Source organism: Eleutherodactylus coqui, chromosome 12 (assembly GCF_035609145.1).
Source record: "Eleutherodactylus coqui strain aEleCoq1 chromosome 12, aEleCoq1.hap1, whole genome shotgun sequence".
Taxonomy (NCBI): Eukaryota; Metazoa; Chordata; class Amphibia; order Anura; family Eleutherodactylidae; genus Eleutherodactylus; species Eleutherodactylus coqui.
Genome location: NC_089848.1, coordinates 81,048,321 through 81,069,549, shown reverse-complemented (window position 1 = coordinate 81,069,549; position 21,229 = coordinate 81,048,321). Strand labels below are relative to the sequence as shown.

Sequence of the window (21,229 nt, the reverse complement as noted above, 5' to 3'; positions counted from 1 at the left end):
GCCCTGGCTTCATAAAAAAACAATACATCACCTAACAGGCGCTGCCCACTCCGGCGCACTTGTCTGCAGTCTTCAGCCAGCACTTTCTGGTCACAGGGTCCAAAAATCCCACCTCCAGGAAGCGCTGTCTGCAATTGGTTCTTTAGCACCACGGCTCAGCCAATCACTGCAGCGCTCGATGAACCAATCACAGCCATCACATTGAATGGCTATGACTGGTTCATCAAGCGCTGCAGTGATTGGTTTTCGAGTGTCATGGATCAGCCAATCATGTCAGCGCTTCCTGGAGGCAGGATTTTTGGACCCCCTGACCAGAAAGTGCTGGCTGAAGACTGCAGACAAGTGCGCCGGAGTGGACAGCACCTGTTAGGTGATGTATTGTTTTTTAATGCAGCCAGGGCTCATGTTTGGGGTAGGGCGTATATTACAAGCCCCCCCGAGGCTCCTGGCAAAAGGGTGCTACAAAGTCACACATCTTTGTAGCGACACAAAACGCAATGTCGCCCGTGTGAAAGAGGCCTTAAACACAACTCATCCTCCCCCTGTCACCAATGATTAGAAGTGTCAGAAAACCCCATTAAGATGTGTTTACCTTCATTCATGTGTAAAACCAGACAGATATACTGTAAATGGTGATGTCACAGCACATCATCACAAATGACAAACTGAGCTCTGCTACACCAGAACTTGTGTAAGCACCATTGATAATTCTCTAATGTGTGCAGCTAATATATATGTAGAGGGTTGCAGCATCGTGGTTACTGCGCTGCTGCTGCATTGTTACCATTTGGCAACTTTTGGGTCAGTGGCCCTTTAAGGTGCTTTCACGAGGTTGGAATTTCGTAGGCGCTACAAAATGCTGATAATTGCATCCTAAAAACAACATGCCTCCACGCCGAGGTTGATGTGGAATTGAAAATGGATTAATTCTGGCAGGTTTGCATCAAAATTCACAGACAGGCCTGCAGGTTTTGGTGCGGATTTCTGCAGCAGCAGAACCAGTTGTGTGCTGCGGCATGTAATGCGCAAACATCCCGCCTGTGTGAAAGCGACGATATCTCCAGTTACAACACTTCGCCTCTTGGCTTCACCAGGTTTTTTCACACGACCATTACTTGACCAGTGAGCGCTGGGTTCCTGTCTGTGATCAGTGCTGTGATGATCGCAGAGGCCTGGCGGGCGCCATCTTCAAGCTGGGACTCCTCCTGTGTAGATATAAAGGGACACCTCCTGAGTTTCAAACTTTTAAACTTTTGGTAAATGTGTTATCCAATATTAGAAAAACATAGCTGCTTTCTTGTAGAAATAGCGCCACTCCTGTCTGCAGGCCGAGTCTGGTATTGCAATTTAGTTCCACTGAAATGAATGAAGCTTAGCTACTAGAGATGAGTGAACGTACTCGTTTCGAGTACTTACGCACCCGAGTACCGCCATTTTCGAGTACTTCAGTACTCGGGTGAAAAGATTCGGGGGGCGGGGAGAGGCGTGCCGGTGCAGGGGGTAGCAGCGGGGAACAGGGGGGAGCCTTCTCTCTCTCCCTCTCCCCCCCCACTCCCCACTGCTACCCCCCGTGCCGCCACGGCGCCCCCCGAATTTTTTCGCCCGAGTACGGAAGTACTCGGAAATCGCGGTATTCGGGCGACCTACCATACGACATACAACCTGTGGACAAGTATTGTATTTTTGGAACAAAGCAGCCATATTTTTCTAATCCTATACAACCCACTTAAAGGGGCAAGACCTCAATCCCAAAACCATTTAAGTCTGTGTTCACACTACCACTATGGCTCCTGTTTGTAATGGAAGCCACAATGCACTGCCATATCTGTCACACAATGCATTCCACGAGCGCCCTACTGTTGAGTCTACCAAGGCTGCCAATGGAACCTACAGTAACAGAAATAGGTGCCACATAACGCATATACATTTAATATATGAATAAAATTGCACAACTGTTGTTTACACAAACCGCATAAAAATACAAGGTCCTTAGCACATTTTGATCAAAGCATGTGGGCCCATCAGCCACGTCCAGGCGAACCTTATTGGACGGGTCCTGTATTTGTCGTAACCATAGCTTACGTGCATTGCACATGTTGACTGTTTTTTGATGCATGTGTATTGGTGGGGAAGTAGCTGCTCTCACTTTTGTCTTTTACTCCATTCACTTATCTGTCCCAGGTGCTTCAGTCTGAGTATGCAAGCAGATATCCAGTCTTCTCATTCATTTGGGAGCTTTTTGCCCAAAGAGAGATGGTTTTTTTTTTAGAGCTAGGTACCCGTCCAATAAGATTCTCCTAGACGTGGCAGGTGGGCCCGCATGTTTTGATCAAATTATTGGTTCATTTAATATATGTCAAGAACTTTACATATTTAGCTAAAGGCCCATTTACACTGGATGAATGTTGGGCGAACAATGCCCGACGCTCGTCCTTGTGTGTACTCGCCCCCGTGCTACTGCACAGGAGTGAGTATCGTGGGATCGCTCAGCAGGGACCAGGGTGGCTGGTAGAGATTTCGTTCCTCACTGTTCCCCACCCCTCTCCATTCACTTTCTAAGGCCCCCTGCAGACGGCCGGGTCAGATCCGGCTGCGAGAATTCTCGCAGTGGGACCCGACCCGAGCGCCTGCAGAGAGCACCACGGACTCACCCACTCCCGCAGCTCCAGCTCTTCCATGTGCCGGCTGCCGGGCAGCTGGCACATGCGCAGAGCGGAGCCGGCGGCCGGTGAGTGACGTTTTTGTGCGGGGCTCTGCGAGTCCCGCACAGAATTAGAGCATGCCGCGGTTTGTTTGCTGCGCGTGATTTCGCGCAGACAAACTGCGTCCGTCTGCATAGGATTGCGTGTTGTAATGCAATCCTATGCAGGCGTCCAGGGGTGGAAATTCTGCGAGGAATCCCGCCGTGGAATTTCCGCCCGTCTGCAGGCGGCCTAAGCTGCATAAAATCCTGAACGATGATCGTTCAGTGTAAACAGCAGCTGTTCAGTATTGAACGGCCGCTGCTTAAAGTAAATGGAGAAGGGCAGGGGAAAGCGGAGAGAGAAAGAGAGAAATCTTCTCCAGCCGCCCCGGCCCCCTGCTGGACGCTCTGTCAGAGAGCCAGTGATACTCGCTCCTGTGTAACAGCACGAGCGCACGTATGTGCAGGACTGAGTGTCAAGCATAGTTTGCCCGACAATTTTTTACAACATTTTTGATAGCATTTATAGCATTCTAATGTACATCCAGATGCTGAAAATCTCGAATATCCATTTATTTCTCACAGCTGAAGGTTTGCTACAAGTAGTCTATTAGCTAATTCACAAGACAGTATTTTCATTCTTGCACTGACAGCAGACAACATAAAAGTCATTTAGCTTATTCACATCGCTGCTTTGTCACACTGCATGAACTATTCTCATTGGCTTTCATGGATAATAGTAGGACATGCATTGTATGGGCTCCCGGTATCCATGGGCTGCCCTTTTTTTTTTGCGTCCGAATTCTCAGACCGAACATAGCAACAGCCTGTGAATAAGCCCTTAGTAATCCTCCTCCCACAGCATTAGGGGGTCCCAAAGCCACAGAGTTAAAGGGAACCGGTCATCAACTATCTAAACTAGAAGCATCTTAAAGGGGTTGTCTAGTTGTAAACTATCGGTCTATTAACAGGATAAGCCATCAATAGTAGATTGGCAGGGTCCGCCACTCAGGAGCCCCATTAATCAGCTGTTCCCCAAGCTGGTGTGCTCCTGCATGGAGCTGATTTGGTATTACAGGCAAAGCTCCCATTCACCTCACTGCCTGCAATGCCAAGACTGGCCACTTCAGTGTGAATGGAGTTGTCCGTTTCCTGCAGAAATCAGCTGAGTATGTGCGTGCAATAACCCAGAGAACAGCTGATTGGCAGAGGTCCTGGGCAACGAACTCCCCGTAGATCTACTACTGATGATCTATCCTGCAGCTAGGCGATCATCAGTTTATAATATTACCAAGGTTGTCTGGGTGCGAGGCAACTTTTTAAAAATCCATCCAGGCCTGTTAGCACAATAAAAGCAGGGGTACTTACTCCTCCACCGCCTTGGCGATCCAGCGCTGCAGCCCTGTGGTCCTCTCGGTATTTCTTGTGGAACGGAAACCACCTGACCGCCGGAGTCAGACGCCGTTCTCCTGGCATGACCACTCATATGCTGGGAACCATGATGCCAGGAGAACGGCGCCTGACTGCTGCAGCCTGTTTGCTGCAGGGATCAGGTGGTTTCCCTTCCACAACAGAGACCTGGAGGACCACGGGGCTGCAGCGCTGGATGATTGGGTCTGAGGATAGGTAAGTACCATTGCATTTACTGTTTTAATAGGCTTGGATCAATTTTTTTTTTTAAGTTTCCTTGCACCTGGACTTCCCCTTTAACTCAGAGCTACCTAAAGCGCAACACAGATTATACCATTAACCCCTAGATATTTCTGTAGCACATTTTGATCAAATCACGTGGGCCCATCAGCCACGTCCAGGCGAACCTTATTGGACGGGTCCGGTAATTGTCGTATTACAAGTTTGGCGAATTAGCAACTTCAGGACCGGAGTAAGATAAGGAAAACATTTCCAAAGCGATTCAATATGTTAAGCGGAAGTGGAATAATATTCCGAAGCAGAGATAGACGAACTGCGGTATTATTAATCAGACATTCCCCAAGCGTCTCAGGTTTGATGTCTGTTTTCCGCTGTGCAGTTACTCGGAGCACGCTCATGTATGACCCCCAAATTGTCTCCACATTTCACTACCAATCCCACAGTCAGGACTGCATTAACCTGTATGAACCGAGTTCCATGTGAGGAGTATTATTATTAATTATGCTGATTTATTGGCCTCCTTAGAAGGGCTGACCGCTGTTCAGACGGGACAAGTATCTAAAGGGCAATGCTCTTCTGGAAGAAATGAAACAGAGCATAATATTATTGTGTCCTTGGAGCGACGTCTGACATTGACAGGCGGCTCTGGTGAGGGTTGTGCTCCTGCAGCTGGTTGTACTTGTAGTTCTTGATAACAAGAGTCCTCCAGACGGTCCTGTCCTGTGTGTTCATCTGCCAATCCCTGTAGAATAGCTTTGTAGATTAACCCCTAAAAAGGAGTCATCCCATGAAAAGTATTGTTTATGATTACATCCAGACCATAATTATACCCATTTTTTGCATTTACACTTATTTAAAATTTTCTATTTCCAGATATTCCATGGTAGGTGTTAGAATAGCGCCACCTACTGTTTCTAGCAACATATATTCCAGCGCTAATGTTAGAATAGTGCCACCTGCTATTTCTATCCACATATATTCCAGCGCTAATGTTAGAATAGCGCCACTTACTGTTTCTATCCACATATATTACAGGGCTAATGCTAGAATAGCGCCACCTACTGTTTCTATCCACATATATTCCAGCGCTAATGTTAGAATAGCGCCACCTGCTGTCTCTCTTCTTTGTCCACCTTCGTAATTGTTGCACCTGCTCAGTCTTGCTTTCCTCTCTGCTCCTCTGGGTATGTGGAGAGATCCCTGGCCTGGAGTATGGCTACTTTAGAGACTATGCCGTAACTTCAGATGTCAGAAAAGATACTACGTAAGTGACAATTGGGGCAAATAAATGGAAGACTAACGAGTGCTGATTGACTTGTTACATCATGGATCAGCGCTCATTGCAGGCAATAATCTGTCTATGTAAAAGGATCTTCTTCAGACATAAAGAGGTATCTCTCCCAACTCGTCCATTTACATGTTCACTTGACTTGACATGTTTCTTTCTATGGAAGGTTGGGGATAAGTAGCTGCCAAATAACTATGTTGCTGCTTATTTCTGGGATAAACAATCAATCAGACAAGTTGTCTGATCCCCATTTTCTATTATGAGAGATATCTGGAGGTTTCATTAAATTGGCTTCAAAATGTATGCCTATGAGCAATGTAAAGGGTTATCCCCCTTACAGACATGTCTGGCATATCTACAGGATAGGACTGTCTGATGGTCCAGGCTCCATCTGATAATCTGGTAGCTACGGCCCAGTGATTCCAGATTAAATAAATGGTACCGTTTTTGTATTTAAGCACTATACAATGAATGATCAGTGCATTAGGAACAGCTGGCGAGTGACATCTTGTGATCAGTAACGCGGTACCACATGATGGCCATGTCACGATCTGCTCTCAGGTAATATGCGGCCTTCTCTTCTGCGCAGCAGAAGGCAACAGTTCGCAGTAACGGGTAACACGTGGTGACTTGAGTGACTTTGACGGCGGGCAGATTGTTGGTGCCCAGAGTGGTCATGACTGTATTTCTGAAACAGTCATACTTGTTGGCTGTTCCAGAACCGTGGTATGAAGAGTAGTACCAAGACTGGTTGTACCGAGGACAGACATCCAAAAGAAGATCACACAGCAGCAGGCCACGTACAGTTGATCCTAGAGGAGAGCGTCAGGTGGCACGTCTGGCATCTCATCAACAATGGCCACAGTGGGCCAATTGAATCAGAAGTACACCAGCTGGGAACCGAGGATTCAATAGTCGAAGAGCAACAAGGGTGGACCAATGGCCTAGCATCAGTGCTTGCACAGACCCAGGAAAGACCTCAATGGACACATGGAGAAGATTGTCTGGAGTGACGAGTCCCATTACCTGTTGAACCATACGGATGGCCGGGTCCACATCTGGCGTAAACAGCATGAAGCCGTATCCTATCGGTGCACTGTTGGGGTTCAACAGGCCAGTGGTGGTAGTGTCGCCATGGCCCGGACCGTGGTGAATGCTTAAGGGTCCTGTTAGCTCACCATCTGCACCCATATCTTCAGAAAATCTTCTCCGACCACTTTGCTATCTTTCAACAAGACAACGCTCCATATCATTGAACTTGGGTCATTATGGAGTGGTTGGAAGAACACAATAATGAATTTTCCACACTACCTTGGCCCTAAACTCACTGGACTGGCTGTGAGATCTGCTCCCACTTATCTACAAACTTTGCACCAACTGATGGAGCTGCTGTAGCGGGCATGGGTGGAGCAGAATATGAAGGATGTTCGCCAGCTTGTAGAATCCTTTCCCCAACATCTGAGAGCCTTTATCACCCAAAACGGTGGACCAACGCATTATTGAGTAGGTCTTCTAAATGCAGTGTATATAAAAGTACGTAATCAGGTTATAAAATGACAAATCTGGTCTATATTGAAGTTCACACTCCAAGTGGAGCTCTTAATTTTATAGCAATATAATTAGGTCCGGGTTGCAGCACTGACTGCCGGGAGGGGTCTGCATTCGACTTCTTACCATAAACAGCTTTCTCATCTGGTCATGTTATGACTTTACAGGCGGCTGTGTAGAATGGTGCACAGAAACAGATGCCAATTGTGATTTCACATCAAGCCACAAACAATAATCTTGCCTTGACCGACCACACGCAATCTGGGGGCTCCCCCTCCACCCTTTATAATTGTACCAGGCCTACGTATTACGCCAGGCGGCTCTTCGCCCTATGAAAAGGCCTCTACGAAAATAAACTGACCTTGAAAGTACAATTGTGTTAACGTTCAGGACGGCAGGAAAAAGTGAAGGTTTAGGTTATAACATCCCCTCCTCCTGCCCCCTCTAAAGTACACAGTTGTCAGGGTCTAAATCGATTACAGGACGCAGACAAAAAACGGTTTTAATTGAATTTTGCTTTTTTCTTCTTTTTTGTTTTCTCTGTGAACATAGAAATAATATTTGTCATATTAACTGGATACAAAGTTATTTTTTCAAGATGTTGGAGCGAACAAGAAACATGACAGATCCGCTGGATGCAAGAAGTCAAGATGTCTGGAAGGAGGCGTGAGCGCCATCCTGTGGTGATTTTATGCGAACGTGAAAAAAATAACATGGTAAGAAGCATCAAACAGAGGCATTACTTGGCCCCAATGCTAAATTCATAACAAGGCCCCCATTTATGTGGCAGAAGGTTTTCTTATGTGGCATAGGGGCTTCTTGGCCACCTCAAGACCAAGGGGTGAGGGCGACTGCTACCTCCACACTGCCTATAGTTACACTACTAGTAATTATTAGGAAATTATAGTACCAGGGTTTCTAGTGGTGCAATGCTCCACAAACTGATATAGTATAGTGAAAGTCCAATAAGAACACAGCTGCTGGTTTAGGACCTGTGATGACATCACCGTTATTGCGCCTCTAGGGTGTTTGATAGATAGTAGATAGCTCAGCTACACGCACATCCCACACACAGCTCTGCTACATGCTCGTGTCACACACAGCTCTGCTACATGCACATCAGACACACAAGGCTCTGCTACATGCGCGTGTCACACACACACAGCTCTGCTACATACATTCTTCATCCCATACAACAGGGATCATAACCGACAGAGTCTTGCACATACTGATCACCCCCTTCTCATGTGACCCCCGGACTCCTCCCACACAGTTGACTGATCACATGCTCCTCCATCTATAACATGCACGACTGTGCTTCTCTGTCTCACACACACGGCTATGTCCGTCCGTCCCTCCCTCCCTCCCAAGCTCGGCTCCTCCATCTGTCACACGCACAGCTCTACAAAGTAGAGTACCTGTGATGACGTCACCATCATATGATCATCAGGGTCAGACGTCAGAGCCCAGGTCACTGATAACATGACAGTGATATCATCACAGGTCCCGTGAGCACACGGCTGCTGTCAGACTCTGCATGTTGTATTATGCTGTAGGACCTGTGATGATGTCACCACCATGTGATCAGGGGCGGAGCATTTAACTCACAGCACACACGGACCGACAGACAAGTGGTCATTAGCACTTTGACTGGACTAAAGTCTTTTAGTGTATTGCATGAAAAAGAGAGACAGGATTTCTATGGGAGGCACAGTGATCAAAATGCATCAGTTGCATCATGATCATTTATCTGATGTGGGTTTAAGTTTTTTATAGACCCCCCTAAGACCCTACTTTGTATAGATCAAGGGATTCAGAAAAAACAGCACAGATAACTGCATTACAAGGGTCCTGAAGGAAAAAATGTAACAGTACAATATAAGACAGCCCTAGGGCTTATTCAGACAGACTAATTTATTGTGAGAGTTTGGTCCAAACTTGACAGAACTCAGACTCATTAAAGTCAACTGTGTGTTTGCATTGCAATTTTTTTTACATGGATCGATTGTCCGTGTAATAGAATCACAGTGTGTCCTATTCTGATGCAATTATTCGCCCAGAATCACAGATTGACGTCAACAGGTGTGTTAGGGGGAAAAAATGGAATGCTCTTGCCTGACATGTGAGTGTGTTCCGTTTTTTTCCTCACACCCATTGACTTCAATGGAAGTTTTAGACTACATCAACTGGGCCACTTTCCAATTTTGCTTTATGCGCATGAAAACTTGCATTGCACCCAGATGACCTTCAGTCGTCAGAAACAGAAAAAACGGTGTGATTCCTCATTTCTTATGTTGATGTTTCCAGTTGATGTTGGGCAGACGGCCGGTCAGACACCTTGTATGCCCACCAAGTCACTTCCTCTATGAGCTACACGATACCAACGTCAAAGTAGGAAGTGGACATAATAATGTGATTCTCCCTGTTTATGATTCCAGCTACCTGCAGCCACCACTAGAGGGGTCTTATAAGCTTACTACATATAATTTTATTATTGAGTTTAGTGTATAAAGTTTATGCAGTAAGCTTTGGAGCTCCCTCTAGTGGTGGGAGGTAGACAGAATGTTATTCATTATCTCTGTATCTATGCAGATAGTGTCAGAATAGGAGCTCTGACTACTATAAAGATAATAAAAAATTAAGCAGAACAGAGTGTTTAATAAAAAAAAAAACCCTAAATGATGTTTAAGGACATTCGCTTTAAACAACTTATTTGAGTTTTTCACCCCAGACGTTGCCATCAGTAAATACTGATTTTTGTCAGAATCCTGGAGTCTGGGAAACATGTGCTTTCTCTTAACCCGTGACAATGTGCATCCAGTTATCCACTCGTCAGGTCGTTTATCTTTAAAGTTCAGTCTTCTATGCTCATTAAGTAAAGGATGGGGAGACATCTTCACAAGGACAACTGAGTCCTGTGTTAATTCATATGAAAAGGATAGGACAAATGAAAGGGACCTGCAGTGGATACTACTTGGTTACAGGGCGGACATCAAAAGTAGTTCAAGGGGCCACAGAATAAATAACCAGGAACCCTCCCTCTAAAGCTAAGAAATTCACATTAAATGAGCATTAAAGGTGTTTTCCGAGAATCTACTACTGCTGACCTATTTTCAAGACAGGTTGAGTTCATTGTGAGGGTTCACCACTCGCGTCCCCATTGATCAGTTAATATGGGGCCAATTGGCAGTAAGGACAGAGCCAGAAGCTGACAGCTCCATCTGCACTGCAGTGGCCCAGTTTGGTAACTGCAGGCACATCTCCCAAAGAATTCAATAGAAGCTATGCCTGCAATTACCAACCCAGGCCACTGCAATAGGGATGGCGCTGTCAGCTTCTAGCTCCATCCTCACTGACAGCTAGTCCAATATCTGCTGATTGCTGGAAGTCATGAATGAAGGACGCCCATGATTAATTATTGATTACTATCGATAACCTCTCTTCAGCATAAGTTAAGTCTCCCCAATAATTATTACAGTTCCCATCCAACCTTGATGGGCAAATCTTGAATGGCAAATCTACCAATTTATTTGGAGATTCAGGATCAGTGTGACATAAAACTAACAAGCCATAACTATGTAGACTTGCTACTCAGGAGTCTGGGTAAGCTAGGTGACAACTGATCCGTCACCCAGCTTCTCCAGGCACCTGAATGGCAAATCTATTTGCACAGTAAAATTCCCCTTTCTCTGGTATCTGAGTCACTGTGTAAATGCATTACTTATCCTGTACTGATCCTGAGTTACATTCTGTATTATACTCCAGAGCTGCACTCACTATTCTGCTGGTGCAGTCACTGTGTACATACATTACATTACTTATCCTGTACTGATCCTGAGTTACATCCTATATTATACTCCATAGCTGCACTCACTATTCTGCTGGTGGAGTCACTGTGTACATACATTACTTATCCTGTACTGATCCTGGGTTACATCCTCCATTATATTCCAGAGCTATACTCACTATTCTGCTGGTGGAGTCACTGTCTACATACATTACTTATCCTGTACTGATCCTGAGTTACATCCTGTATTATACTCCAGAGCTGTACTCACTATTCTGCTGGTGGAGCCATTGTGTACATACATTACTTATCCTGTACTAATCCTGAGTTACATCCTGTATTATACACCAGAGCTGCACTCCCTATTCTGCTGGTGGAGCCACTGTGTACATTACATTACTTATCCTCTACTGATCCTGAGTTACATCTTGTATTATGCCGCAGAGCTGCACTCACTATTCTGCTGGTGGAGTCACTGTGGACATACATTACTTATCCTGTACTGATCCTGAGTTACATCCTGTAGACCTTTTATTATAAAAGTAAAAAACACAACAAAGACAAACTGTAACAATAAGAATAACCATATAAAGCAGTATAAGGCCCTTCCCCCACAGTCCATGATCCATAAATAAAGTAAATGTCCATATCCGGGTTTCCTCCCTGCCGTACACACCCACACACATACACACTCAACATATAACACTATATACAACTATAAACACAATATACCTAATATATAATATACCTAAAATATAAAACTAAGGAAACTATAACTACATAAAATCTTGTAAACTATAACTCCAGGTCCAGCCGTGCCGCACTGTACCCACACAGAACAAATGTAAGCAATAACATAAACAGCATAAATAACTGAAATAGCAACAGAAATAACCAAATTCAAACAGAAAGACCGAGCCAACTGGCATAAAACTAACTAAAAATATGTTGTTTTTTTTTTGGGTCCCCAGTGCAGCTTGGGGGCCAAGCCTGCTCCACCAGTCCGTGCCCAGAGTTCAGTTCGGGACCTGTCAAGCCACACCAGGGTTTTGTTTTTTTTTATAAATACCACACTGTGCCCGCCGCAGCCTGGGGGCCATGCCCGCTCCACCAGTCCGTGCCCGCTCCACCAGTCCGTGCCCAGAGTTCAATGTTCAGGACGTGCCAGGCTACGGCTCAAGGCGTGAATCCCACTCCCCCCAACTCCCCACCCAACCTACCTACCACCCAAAACGTGAAATATATACAATATACACAAAACCATAATACACTCCAATAACCAACATACATAATATATACTATATACATAACCCGAAAGCCCATGGTCAGCTCTCCTGCAGCCCTACTTCATTCCATTTTGCCCAAATCAAAACAAAAAGCTTCATGGTGCACTCACAGCCCGCCACCGGGATTGGAGATAAGCCGGGCACAGACATCAAAATGTACTATCCCTTGAATTTAAAAAAAGGTTTCCCTATTCTCTCCCTAATTTGCCCTAGACTGTCCTTAGTCTGCCCCTCAGTCTGACCCTTCATGGAAAACTGTCCCTGCCCTATCCCTCCTCTCTCCCTATCCTGTCCCTCCTCTCTCCCTACTCTGCCCCTAGAAGATTAAGAAAAGACTGTCCATAACGAAAAACAAGCCCTCTCCATAGGAGAGAAGCCTTAGATGTGCTCAGCCTCTCATACTCCAAAGAACGTACCTTCACCAGGTCACCCAGGATGTTCCTACATACCGTATCCACGAGGAGGACTTTCAGTTCCGTCGAGATCAGGCACCGTGCACTCCAGATGTGGAACCTGACCACTAGGCTAACTAGAAATAAAGTGCAGCGGTCCCTGCCACCAAGGCCTCTGAAGGCTCCATAAGCCCACTCCGCATAGGAGAGGTGTGCCAGCTGACGCCAGCCTATGGAGACCCCTACCCGTTGGTATACCTCTGTATTAAAGGGGCACTGAAGCAGGAAATGCTCTATGCTTTCCAGCACGTCGCTGCACTCCTGACGGGGGCAACCCCTGTCAATCAGAGGCCTGCTCTTCAAGTTACCCCTTACATACAGTCTCCCATGAAAGCAGCGCCAAGCCAAGTCCCAAAACTTCACGGGGACCCGGGTTGAATTCAGTAAACGTAACCCTCCCTCCAGGTCCCGACTTGGGCAGTCCTTGAGCGCCAGGGGTTTCTGGAAACGGGTCAACAGGACTCTTTCGTCGAGGAGCCTCCTCGTCAGAGTCCTGATCTCCCACATCCCCAGACCCCACCGGCGTATCACCTTCAGAACCAAGGTAGCGTAAGCCGGGAGATATCCGTGCTGCGTGCGAAGGTCCTTCACTCGCCCTCCTGTCTCCCTTTCCTGGAAGAAGGGCCGAAACCATCCCCGGCAGGAGTAGACCCACGGAGGAGCCCTTTCTTGCCAGAGGTTGCCTATGTTGAGCTTAAAAAAGGTGTCTACAAGAAACACCATGGGGTTGACCATAGACAACCCCCCTAGTCTCCTCGTGCGCTATGTAACATCTCTCCTGATCAGGTTCAACCTGTTCCCCCACAACATTACGAAGAACAGGTTGTAGACCCGGGTCCAGAGAGGCTCTGGCAAAATGCATACGCTGCCCAGGTAGATGAATAAAGGGAGCAGGTATGTTTTGATCAAGCTAACTCTTTCCCGAAGGGTTAAAGACCAACCCTTCCACTGATTGACCTTGTGAGTGGCACCGTCCAGCCTGTCTACCCAATTTTGCATGGGGTAATCCCCCTGGCCAAATTTGATGCCAAGAACTTTTGCTGAAGTCTGGGGCACTGGAAGAGTGTCCGGGAGATCAAACACAGGATCCCCCCTTCCTAACCAGAGACTTTCGCACTTATCCCAGTTGACCCTGGACCCAGATGCCTCTGAGTAGCCATCCACCTCTGACACCACAAACTCCGCCTCCTCCCTTGAGGATACGAAGAGCGTGACATCATCGGCGTATGCCACTGCTCTTAGGGTAGCCTCCGGCACCGCCTGGTCCATCCTGACCCCTGCTATAGGTCCACGATCAACCCTCCTAAGAAAGGGATCTATCGCAAACACATACAACAGGGGACTTAGAGGACAGCCCTGACGGACACCGGACCCCACCTCACAAGGGCGGCCAAGCCAACCGTTCACCAGCGGGAAAGTCTCAGCCCCTGCATACAATGTTCGCAGCCAATCAACAAACCCCACTGGCAGGCCGTATCTCAAAAGGACTGACCAGAGGTACTCGTGGTTAACCCGATCAAACGCTTTGGCCTGATCCAAGGACAGCAAGTACCTCTCCCAGTGACCAGCCCTACCCTGCTCCACTGCCTCCCGGACATCGAGAACAGCGCTAAAGGTGCTATGGCCTGGAACAGAGCAATGCTGGGCCCCCGAGAGGAGCCGGGGTGCAAACTTGACCAACCGATTAAACAGCACTTTTGCCAGAACCTTCCTGTCCGTATTGAGAAGCGCTATGGGATGCCAGTTCTCAATACGGCTCGAGTCTTTACCCTTTGACAGAAGGATCAAAGCTGACCTCCTCATTGACTTTGTCAGAGTGCCCGAGGAAAGACACTCATTTAATACCTCCGTCAAGAGGGGACTCAAGAGGTCCTTGAAGGTCTTATAATACTCAGATGTTAGTCCATCTGGTCCTGGCGATTTTTTGAGCCGAAGCCCATCAATCACCAGTTTAACTTCCTCTATTCTGATCTCTCCTGTCAAAACATAGAGAGGTGTCTACCCCTGGCTCAGGGACAGTTTCCACCAGGAAAGCCGACATCACTTCCGAATCTAAATCCCTCTTTCCCAAGAGTTGCGAGTAGTAGGATCTGACGACCTCCAGAATCCCTGATCTGGATCGATTCAGGGATCCTGTACTATCGATCAGTCCAGTGACCACTTTACTATTCACTGACATCCTACAGTTTCTGTAAGGGTCGGGCGAGCGGTACTTCCCGAAATCGCTCTCAAAAACCAAGGATGCGTGTCTATCATACTGGCACTTCTTGAGCAAAGATTTCACTCTGGAGATCTCCTCGCGGCTACCTCCAGTCAAAACGAGATGTTCGAGTTTCCTCCTCAGGCCGTTGTACAGGCGGTACCTGTCCAGGCATCTGAGGTTGGAGAGCTCTCGGAAGAACCTTGCTGCCCTCCTCTTGAACATCTCCCACCACTCTGACTTACTGCTACAGAGATCCCGTAATGGTACTTGGCTCTGCAGAAAATCCTCAAAGGACTGTCTTATCTCTGCTTCCTCCAGAAGTGATGAATTCAGTCTCCAAAAACCTCTGCCCATCCGGGGGGTCTCTGCAACATTCAGAGAAAACAATATTAGACAGTGGTCGGAGAATTCCACCTCAACAACGGTCACTGGTGAAGAGATGGCTTCCTCCTTCAAATAAAACCTGTCTATTCTAGACCTACTCTGACCTCTATAAAAGGTGAATCCCTCGTGGCCTGGGGTGTGCCGGATGTGGACATCCACCAGGCGAGCTTCGCTAGCTATGCTATTAAGTGCGACGCTGTCAAAAGTCAACCGCCTGTCTCCAGAGCCTCCCCTATCGCGGGCTCTTGTGACTGCATTAAAGTCACCTCCAAAGACAACTTGGCGGCTGGTAAAAAGGTAGGGCTTGATTCTCATAAAGAGACTCTTCCTGTCCTTTTTTGACTGGGGACCGTAGATGTTGACAAGTCTTAATTCTTGTCCCTTCATGAGGACATCTAAGATCAGGCACCTTCCCATTTCTAATTCAATAACTCGTCGGCATTCAACCGCTGCGGTAAAAAGGACCGCCACTCCGCTATACGGCTCGGCCGCAAGAGACCAGTAGGAAGGGCCTGACCTCCACTCCCTTTTTGCCTTATGTATGGCTGCCAAATCAGACAGGCTGGTCTCCTGCAAAAATAAAATGTCGGCTTCAACGCGGCCGAGAAAAATCAAAGGCGCAAATCTAGCCGTATCCGACTTAATGCTGGCAACGTTAATTGATGCCAGAGTCAGCGGAGTGGGTGCCGCCATCATGAGTGATTAAATTAGATGGCTTTCTTCCTCACACCCGCTTCCTCGGGGTCAGAGGAAAGCCCCTTGCCTCTTTTTTTGGACACAGATGTGTCCATAGCAGGGGATCCCCTGACCCCGTCGTCCTTGTTTCCAGGTTCCAGAGTAGCCTCCACCCCGGAAGGAACTATGCCTTCACGAGGTGGAGACTCAGTGCCCCCTGTTGACCCTTCCTTTGCCCTAGGAACCTTGCCCTCCACCTCCCCCTCAGAAGAGGAGGAAGAGATGTCTCGGAGGGCTTGGAACCTATTGGAGAGTCCAACTGGAGGTGAGCAGGCTTTTCCTTCCAGTACTTGGCCCGGGGTGGGAGAAGATCTTGAATCCCCCCTTCGTTTCCTCCTCGTGGCACCTAGCTTACGCCGTTTCTCTAGCCACCTCTTGCCTTCCTCATCCACACTTTCACAGTGGGAGGAATCTGCAGAGTTTGTCTCCTCCCTCTGGATCATCCTGTCCTCCTCATCTAAATCGCTGTCCCTCAAAGCCTCAGCCGCGAGATTTGCTTCTGGAACAGGGGCCACCATCGACCCACCTGCTGTGGGTGCTCCTGTCAGCTCCCTGCTCCGTCTGCATTTCTCCTGACGCCTCTGCTCCACAGGCGTCTTTTGCCGGTTCTTCACTGGCTCCTGAGCTCCTCCACCTCTGCTAGTCCCCTCACCCCCGGAGGCCACATCATGACCCCCATCCGTAGGTGCTGAGACCGCATTGGCAAAGGAGCGCGGACAGCGACTAAATGGGTGACCGAGGTCACCACACAGGTTACACCTAATCTCCGCACAGGAGGCGGCTAGATGACCCAGACCCCCACACAGAGCACACTTCAAGGTCTTACAAGCGGCGCTCAAGTGTGAGGGGTCGCCGCACCTGTGGCAGAGCTTCGGCTGCCCCTGGTAAAAGGCCAAGATATGATCCCTGCCGAGGAAGGCTGCAGAAGGTATGTGTGCCACTGAGTTACCTGAACGCTTCAGCTTGACCATGAACGTCCAGGCCCCAGACCATATGCCGTGCTCATCCTTGTTCTTTTTTGGCATCTCCGTCACCTCTCCGTACCTACTGAGCCACGTCATGATGTCAAATCAAGAAAGTGACTCGTTACGAGTCAAAACGGTCACCTTCTTGATACGGTTATGGCGAGACACCACCTGGATGGCAAAGTCTCGCCAGCCGGGCTCGTTTCTCACCAGCTCATAATTCCCCCAGAAGATTTCTAGGCCCTCTGGGCGAACGAAGCTGATGTCAAACTCAGACGTGCCGTAAGGATGGATCAGGGCAAAGATGTCAACTGCCCTGAAGCCCATCTTCAGCAGAAGCTCCACTACCCTTGCCCTCGGGGGGCATGTATCATTGCCTCTCCAACGAAGACGAACCACATTCCTACGACCTGCGTCCTGCCCGGGTGTCGGTAGGGACCATACGGTCTCCCCCCTTTGCTCTCGGAAGGCACCCAAGCCATGTCTCTCTTTCCAGAGAGATAGGTCAACCTCTCTTCCTCCAACTGTGATTGTACACTCCCCCTTCCGTAAAGCCTCCAGGAGACGCTGTTGCAAAACGCCCTCCCTAGAGCCTGGAGACAAGGAGGACCCTTCCAGTGGCGACACTGGCATAACTCCTGCCAGTTGTTGTCGCCGCTGGAGGGGCGACTGGAACCTGTGACCCCTCTGGCCTAACCACCTTATCCCCTGGGCCTCCAGATCCCTGGCTGCCAGGGGGACCCGAGGTGCCCGAAGGCCCAGAACCTGCAGAGAAATGTGTACTCTCGGCGTTGTCCCTCACATCCACCACACGCTCTCGCACATCCATACCTGGATCTACCACTTTTTTCCTCGGATCATGTGGTCCATGGGTCCTGGCCTCTCCGGAGGTAGATGGTAAAGCCTCCGGACTTTTGCTTGTGTTTTTACTTTTTCCTTTTTTGCCTCCGCATCACTGGAGGCGCGGGATCCGGCCTGACTTGCTCCCAGATTGTGGGAGACCCCAGATTTCAGGTTCCCAGCCCCCTCCGCATCACAGGCAGCACTTGCTGCATTAGTGGCACCGCTGCCACCCTTCTTGCCGTTACCGCGACCTGCATCTGTACTGGCCTTTACTGCATCTTTCTTACTAACCTCCTTGCTCCTGTTACAAACTAACACAGGGACAGGGGGTCTGACCAGCCCGGCCCTTTTCTCCCCAACTCCCTGCTCCAGGCCCACAACAGAGTCCGAGCCAGGGGGGTTTTTGGGGTCAGAACTCTGATCTAACTTTGCAGCCAGACCAGAGCTCCCAGGAACTGAAACAAACACGAGCTTTTCATGCAGCTTCTCTGGTTTCTTTTTCTTTATCTCTGTGTCCTGCTCTGGCAACTTGTCGCCAAACATGAAGCCCCCCATATGTACAGAGGCTTCCGGCTGTGGGGTCTTCTTTATCTGTAGCCTTCCCGTTCTTCCCTCCACCTCAGATTCCCCTGAGGTAGATGGCAGCGCAATCTCCTCAGGCAGCATGTTTCTGGTGCTTGTAGTGCCACTAGGCATTGCTGCTAGTTCTTGGGAACACACCGGCTGCTCCTCCAGGGTCTCCTGCACATCCTCGTATAACTCATCAGAGGCTTCACCATCGCGTGACCCGGTTTGCTTGTGGCCACTGCGTCTTGCCGCCATCTTAGCAAACCGATCGTCATTCAGTATTTTTTCTTTAAAGGGCCCACTCTCTTCTAGTATTTTTGCCCTTACTGCTTCCCACATCTTAATGCAGGACCTGCACTTTTTCCATTGCTGACCTGGCTTCTGCCTTTTTATCTTTGGAAGCATTTTGCTCCGCAACCATCTTGGCATCACGCAGTTTCCCCTTTTGCATGACCAATATTTTCCCTGCAAAGTTATAGTCCGTGATATTCTTTGCCAGCCGGGAGGCCAGCTCAATCACAGATTCCTCCTTTTTCTCGCTCCACATTCCCGTGCTTACCGGTGTCTGTGGCTCACCTCCTCGTCTGCGGGTCTGGCTGCGGGTAACAATCTCGCCCCGGTGCTGTCGGAAGCCGCCGTGCTAACAAACAGTGCCACGCTGCTGCAGCCACGACCTGGACCCAGCCTCTTATCTCCATCTGCGGCTCCTGCCTTCCTCCGCGCTGCTGGCTTTCCTGGCACCAGTGGCAAGGCTTTTCCCAAAGTTGCTGATGCCGCCACTGCCATCACTTCCCTCCCCCCCGAGTGGCCCCGGGGGGAGGAGGTGCGGGACTCCATATCCAGCAATGCCCAGAAAATTGCACCTTCTCTGGGATCCAAATTCAGCAAAACCTTCTCTGACCACACCCTGGAAGTTGCAGAGCTTAACCAGCACACACCCAAATCCAGAAGCTGCACTCACTATTCTGCTGCCGGAGTAACTGTGTACATACATTACATTACTTATCCTGTATTGATTCACTATCCTGCTGTCTCGGTATAATTATATATATATATATTATACATACATACACACACACACTCATACACATACATACATACACACATGAGAATCCTGGCCCTGCGGGATACACTGTAGGGTCCTCTTTGTCTCCTTGGACCAGACACCTTATGCCTTTGGCTCCATGTGGATGCAATTTTACAAAACAAATGAAGAGTTTAATATCCTCCATACAAGACCGTCTAGAACTTGAACTTTTCCTAACCCTAAAGATCAAACACAAAGTGGAGGTGACATCAGCCCCGAGACACAAGGCAGCCTTAAATCAATCAGATGCACTGACAAGAATGACTGGCTTAAAGCAATATCGTCAGCGACAATGCTTCTATACATCAGTCACCGCGTAGGAGAGCAGCTGTAGAAAGACTTCAGTTCAGGCATTCAGGAGAGAAGAAAAGTTGGGTGGCAAGCAACACTAGAGAGGTCACCCAACCTTCCTAGACTCCTGAATAGCCGTAATACAAGCTCCTCCCTCTCACTGCTGTCCAAGTACAGTACCATGTAAACTGGATATTAACCTTCATGGATGCGAAAAAGCAACCCAACATACTCTAGGAGGGCGAGCGGAGACTATTTTGTACTCTGTCAGGTCCTATCAGCCTCATAACCTTGGCTTACGAGGCTCATAGGACAGGGGCGACTGAGTCCAGGGATAGGACTTTCATACTCAACTGCCTCCGTGTTCCCTCGCTGTCTGATGCTCAGTTCATTGAGTGGCCTCAAAACTTTATTTAGTGGCCGAGAGGGAAAGGGGAGGCAAGCAAGTTTGAAAGTTACAGCCCCAGACTCTGTGGCCCCTGTCCAATGAGCCCATATTCTTAGACTATGGGGCTCGTAGGAGCTGATAGGTTGATAGGCACTCTACATAGGCAACCCCGGGGCCTTTCAGAAGGCCCCCGGGTGCCTAGCAACCACACAGCATCCTGCGATCTTATCGTGGGACACTGTACAGGGCCCCTGAACGTCGGGTGCAAGCTGTTCTTACAGCCGGCACCCGGCAGCACAAGCTCCGGTGGTGGCGGAACTGGTGCCGCCGGGTGCCGGCTGTGAGAATAGCTTGCACCCGACGTTGTATGGAGCGGGATCCACCTGCGACCCCCTCCATACAATCATTTGTTCGGACATACGAACAAATGTACTTGCGAACAGGTTCTTGGAAAGGAACCTGTTCGCAAGTAGGGGACTATCTGTATTCAGATAGAAGGGTGTGGGGCCTAAAACATTAGTCAGATCCATGCTCATGAGGGGAAGAGCTCTGTTCATAGCGCCAAAAACCTGGAGGTCGCTGAATTCAGATTAACTCCTTAAGGACGCAGCTCTTGTTTTCCATTTTTGGTTCTTTGTCCCCCCTTTCAAAAAAATCATAACTCTTATTTTCTGTTTGATGTGGTTTTCTGACAATGTTCACTGTATGGAATAAATACTGCATCACTTTAATGGATCAGGCTTTTATGGACAAGGAGATACCAAATGTGTTTTGGGGATTTTTTTGTTTTATTATAAAAATACAAAGGCTTTTTTTTGTTTGCTTTCTTACATTTTGTATCAATGGGCATGATTTTCAGGGAAGAGGTTATATTTAAAGCTCTTCCCTGAAAATCACTGCAGGGGTTGTCGGCAGACCATTGCTTTCAATGGGGCCGCCGGCAGCAGCTGTAGCTCCATTGAAAGCAATGCTGCACGGATCTGTTTTCACGCGTTTGTGCACGCATGTGCGCACGCCGGTCTTGTGTGCGCGTATGTACGCACCAGCACACGCTCATGTGAATAATAATTGG

General features: G+C 48.4%; 1 protein-coding gene across 4 annotated transcripts in view; it reads right to left on the bottom strand.

Moving 5' to 3' along the window:
- Nucleotides 1-378: 378 nt before the first annotated feature.
- The window catches only part of CRPPA (CDP-L-ribitol pyrophosphorylase A), a 154,631-nt gene continuing 133,780 nt past the window's right edge, over nucleotides 379-21,229 (bottom strand). For 3 of the 4 annotated variants that reach the window (XM_066585687.1, XM_066585690.1, XM_066585691.1), the window contains one exon: nucleotides 379-1,205. In XM_066585687.1, the coding sequence (XP_066441784.1) occupies nucleotides 1,101-1,205 (105 nt within the window). In that variant the 3' untranslated portion in view covers nucleotides 379-1,100. The remainder of the gene's footprint in view (nucleotides 1,206-21,229) is intronic. The other variant, XM_066585688.1, reaches the window with a different exon arrangement.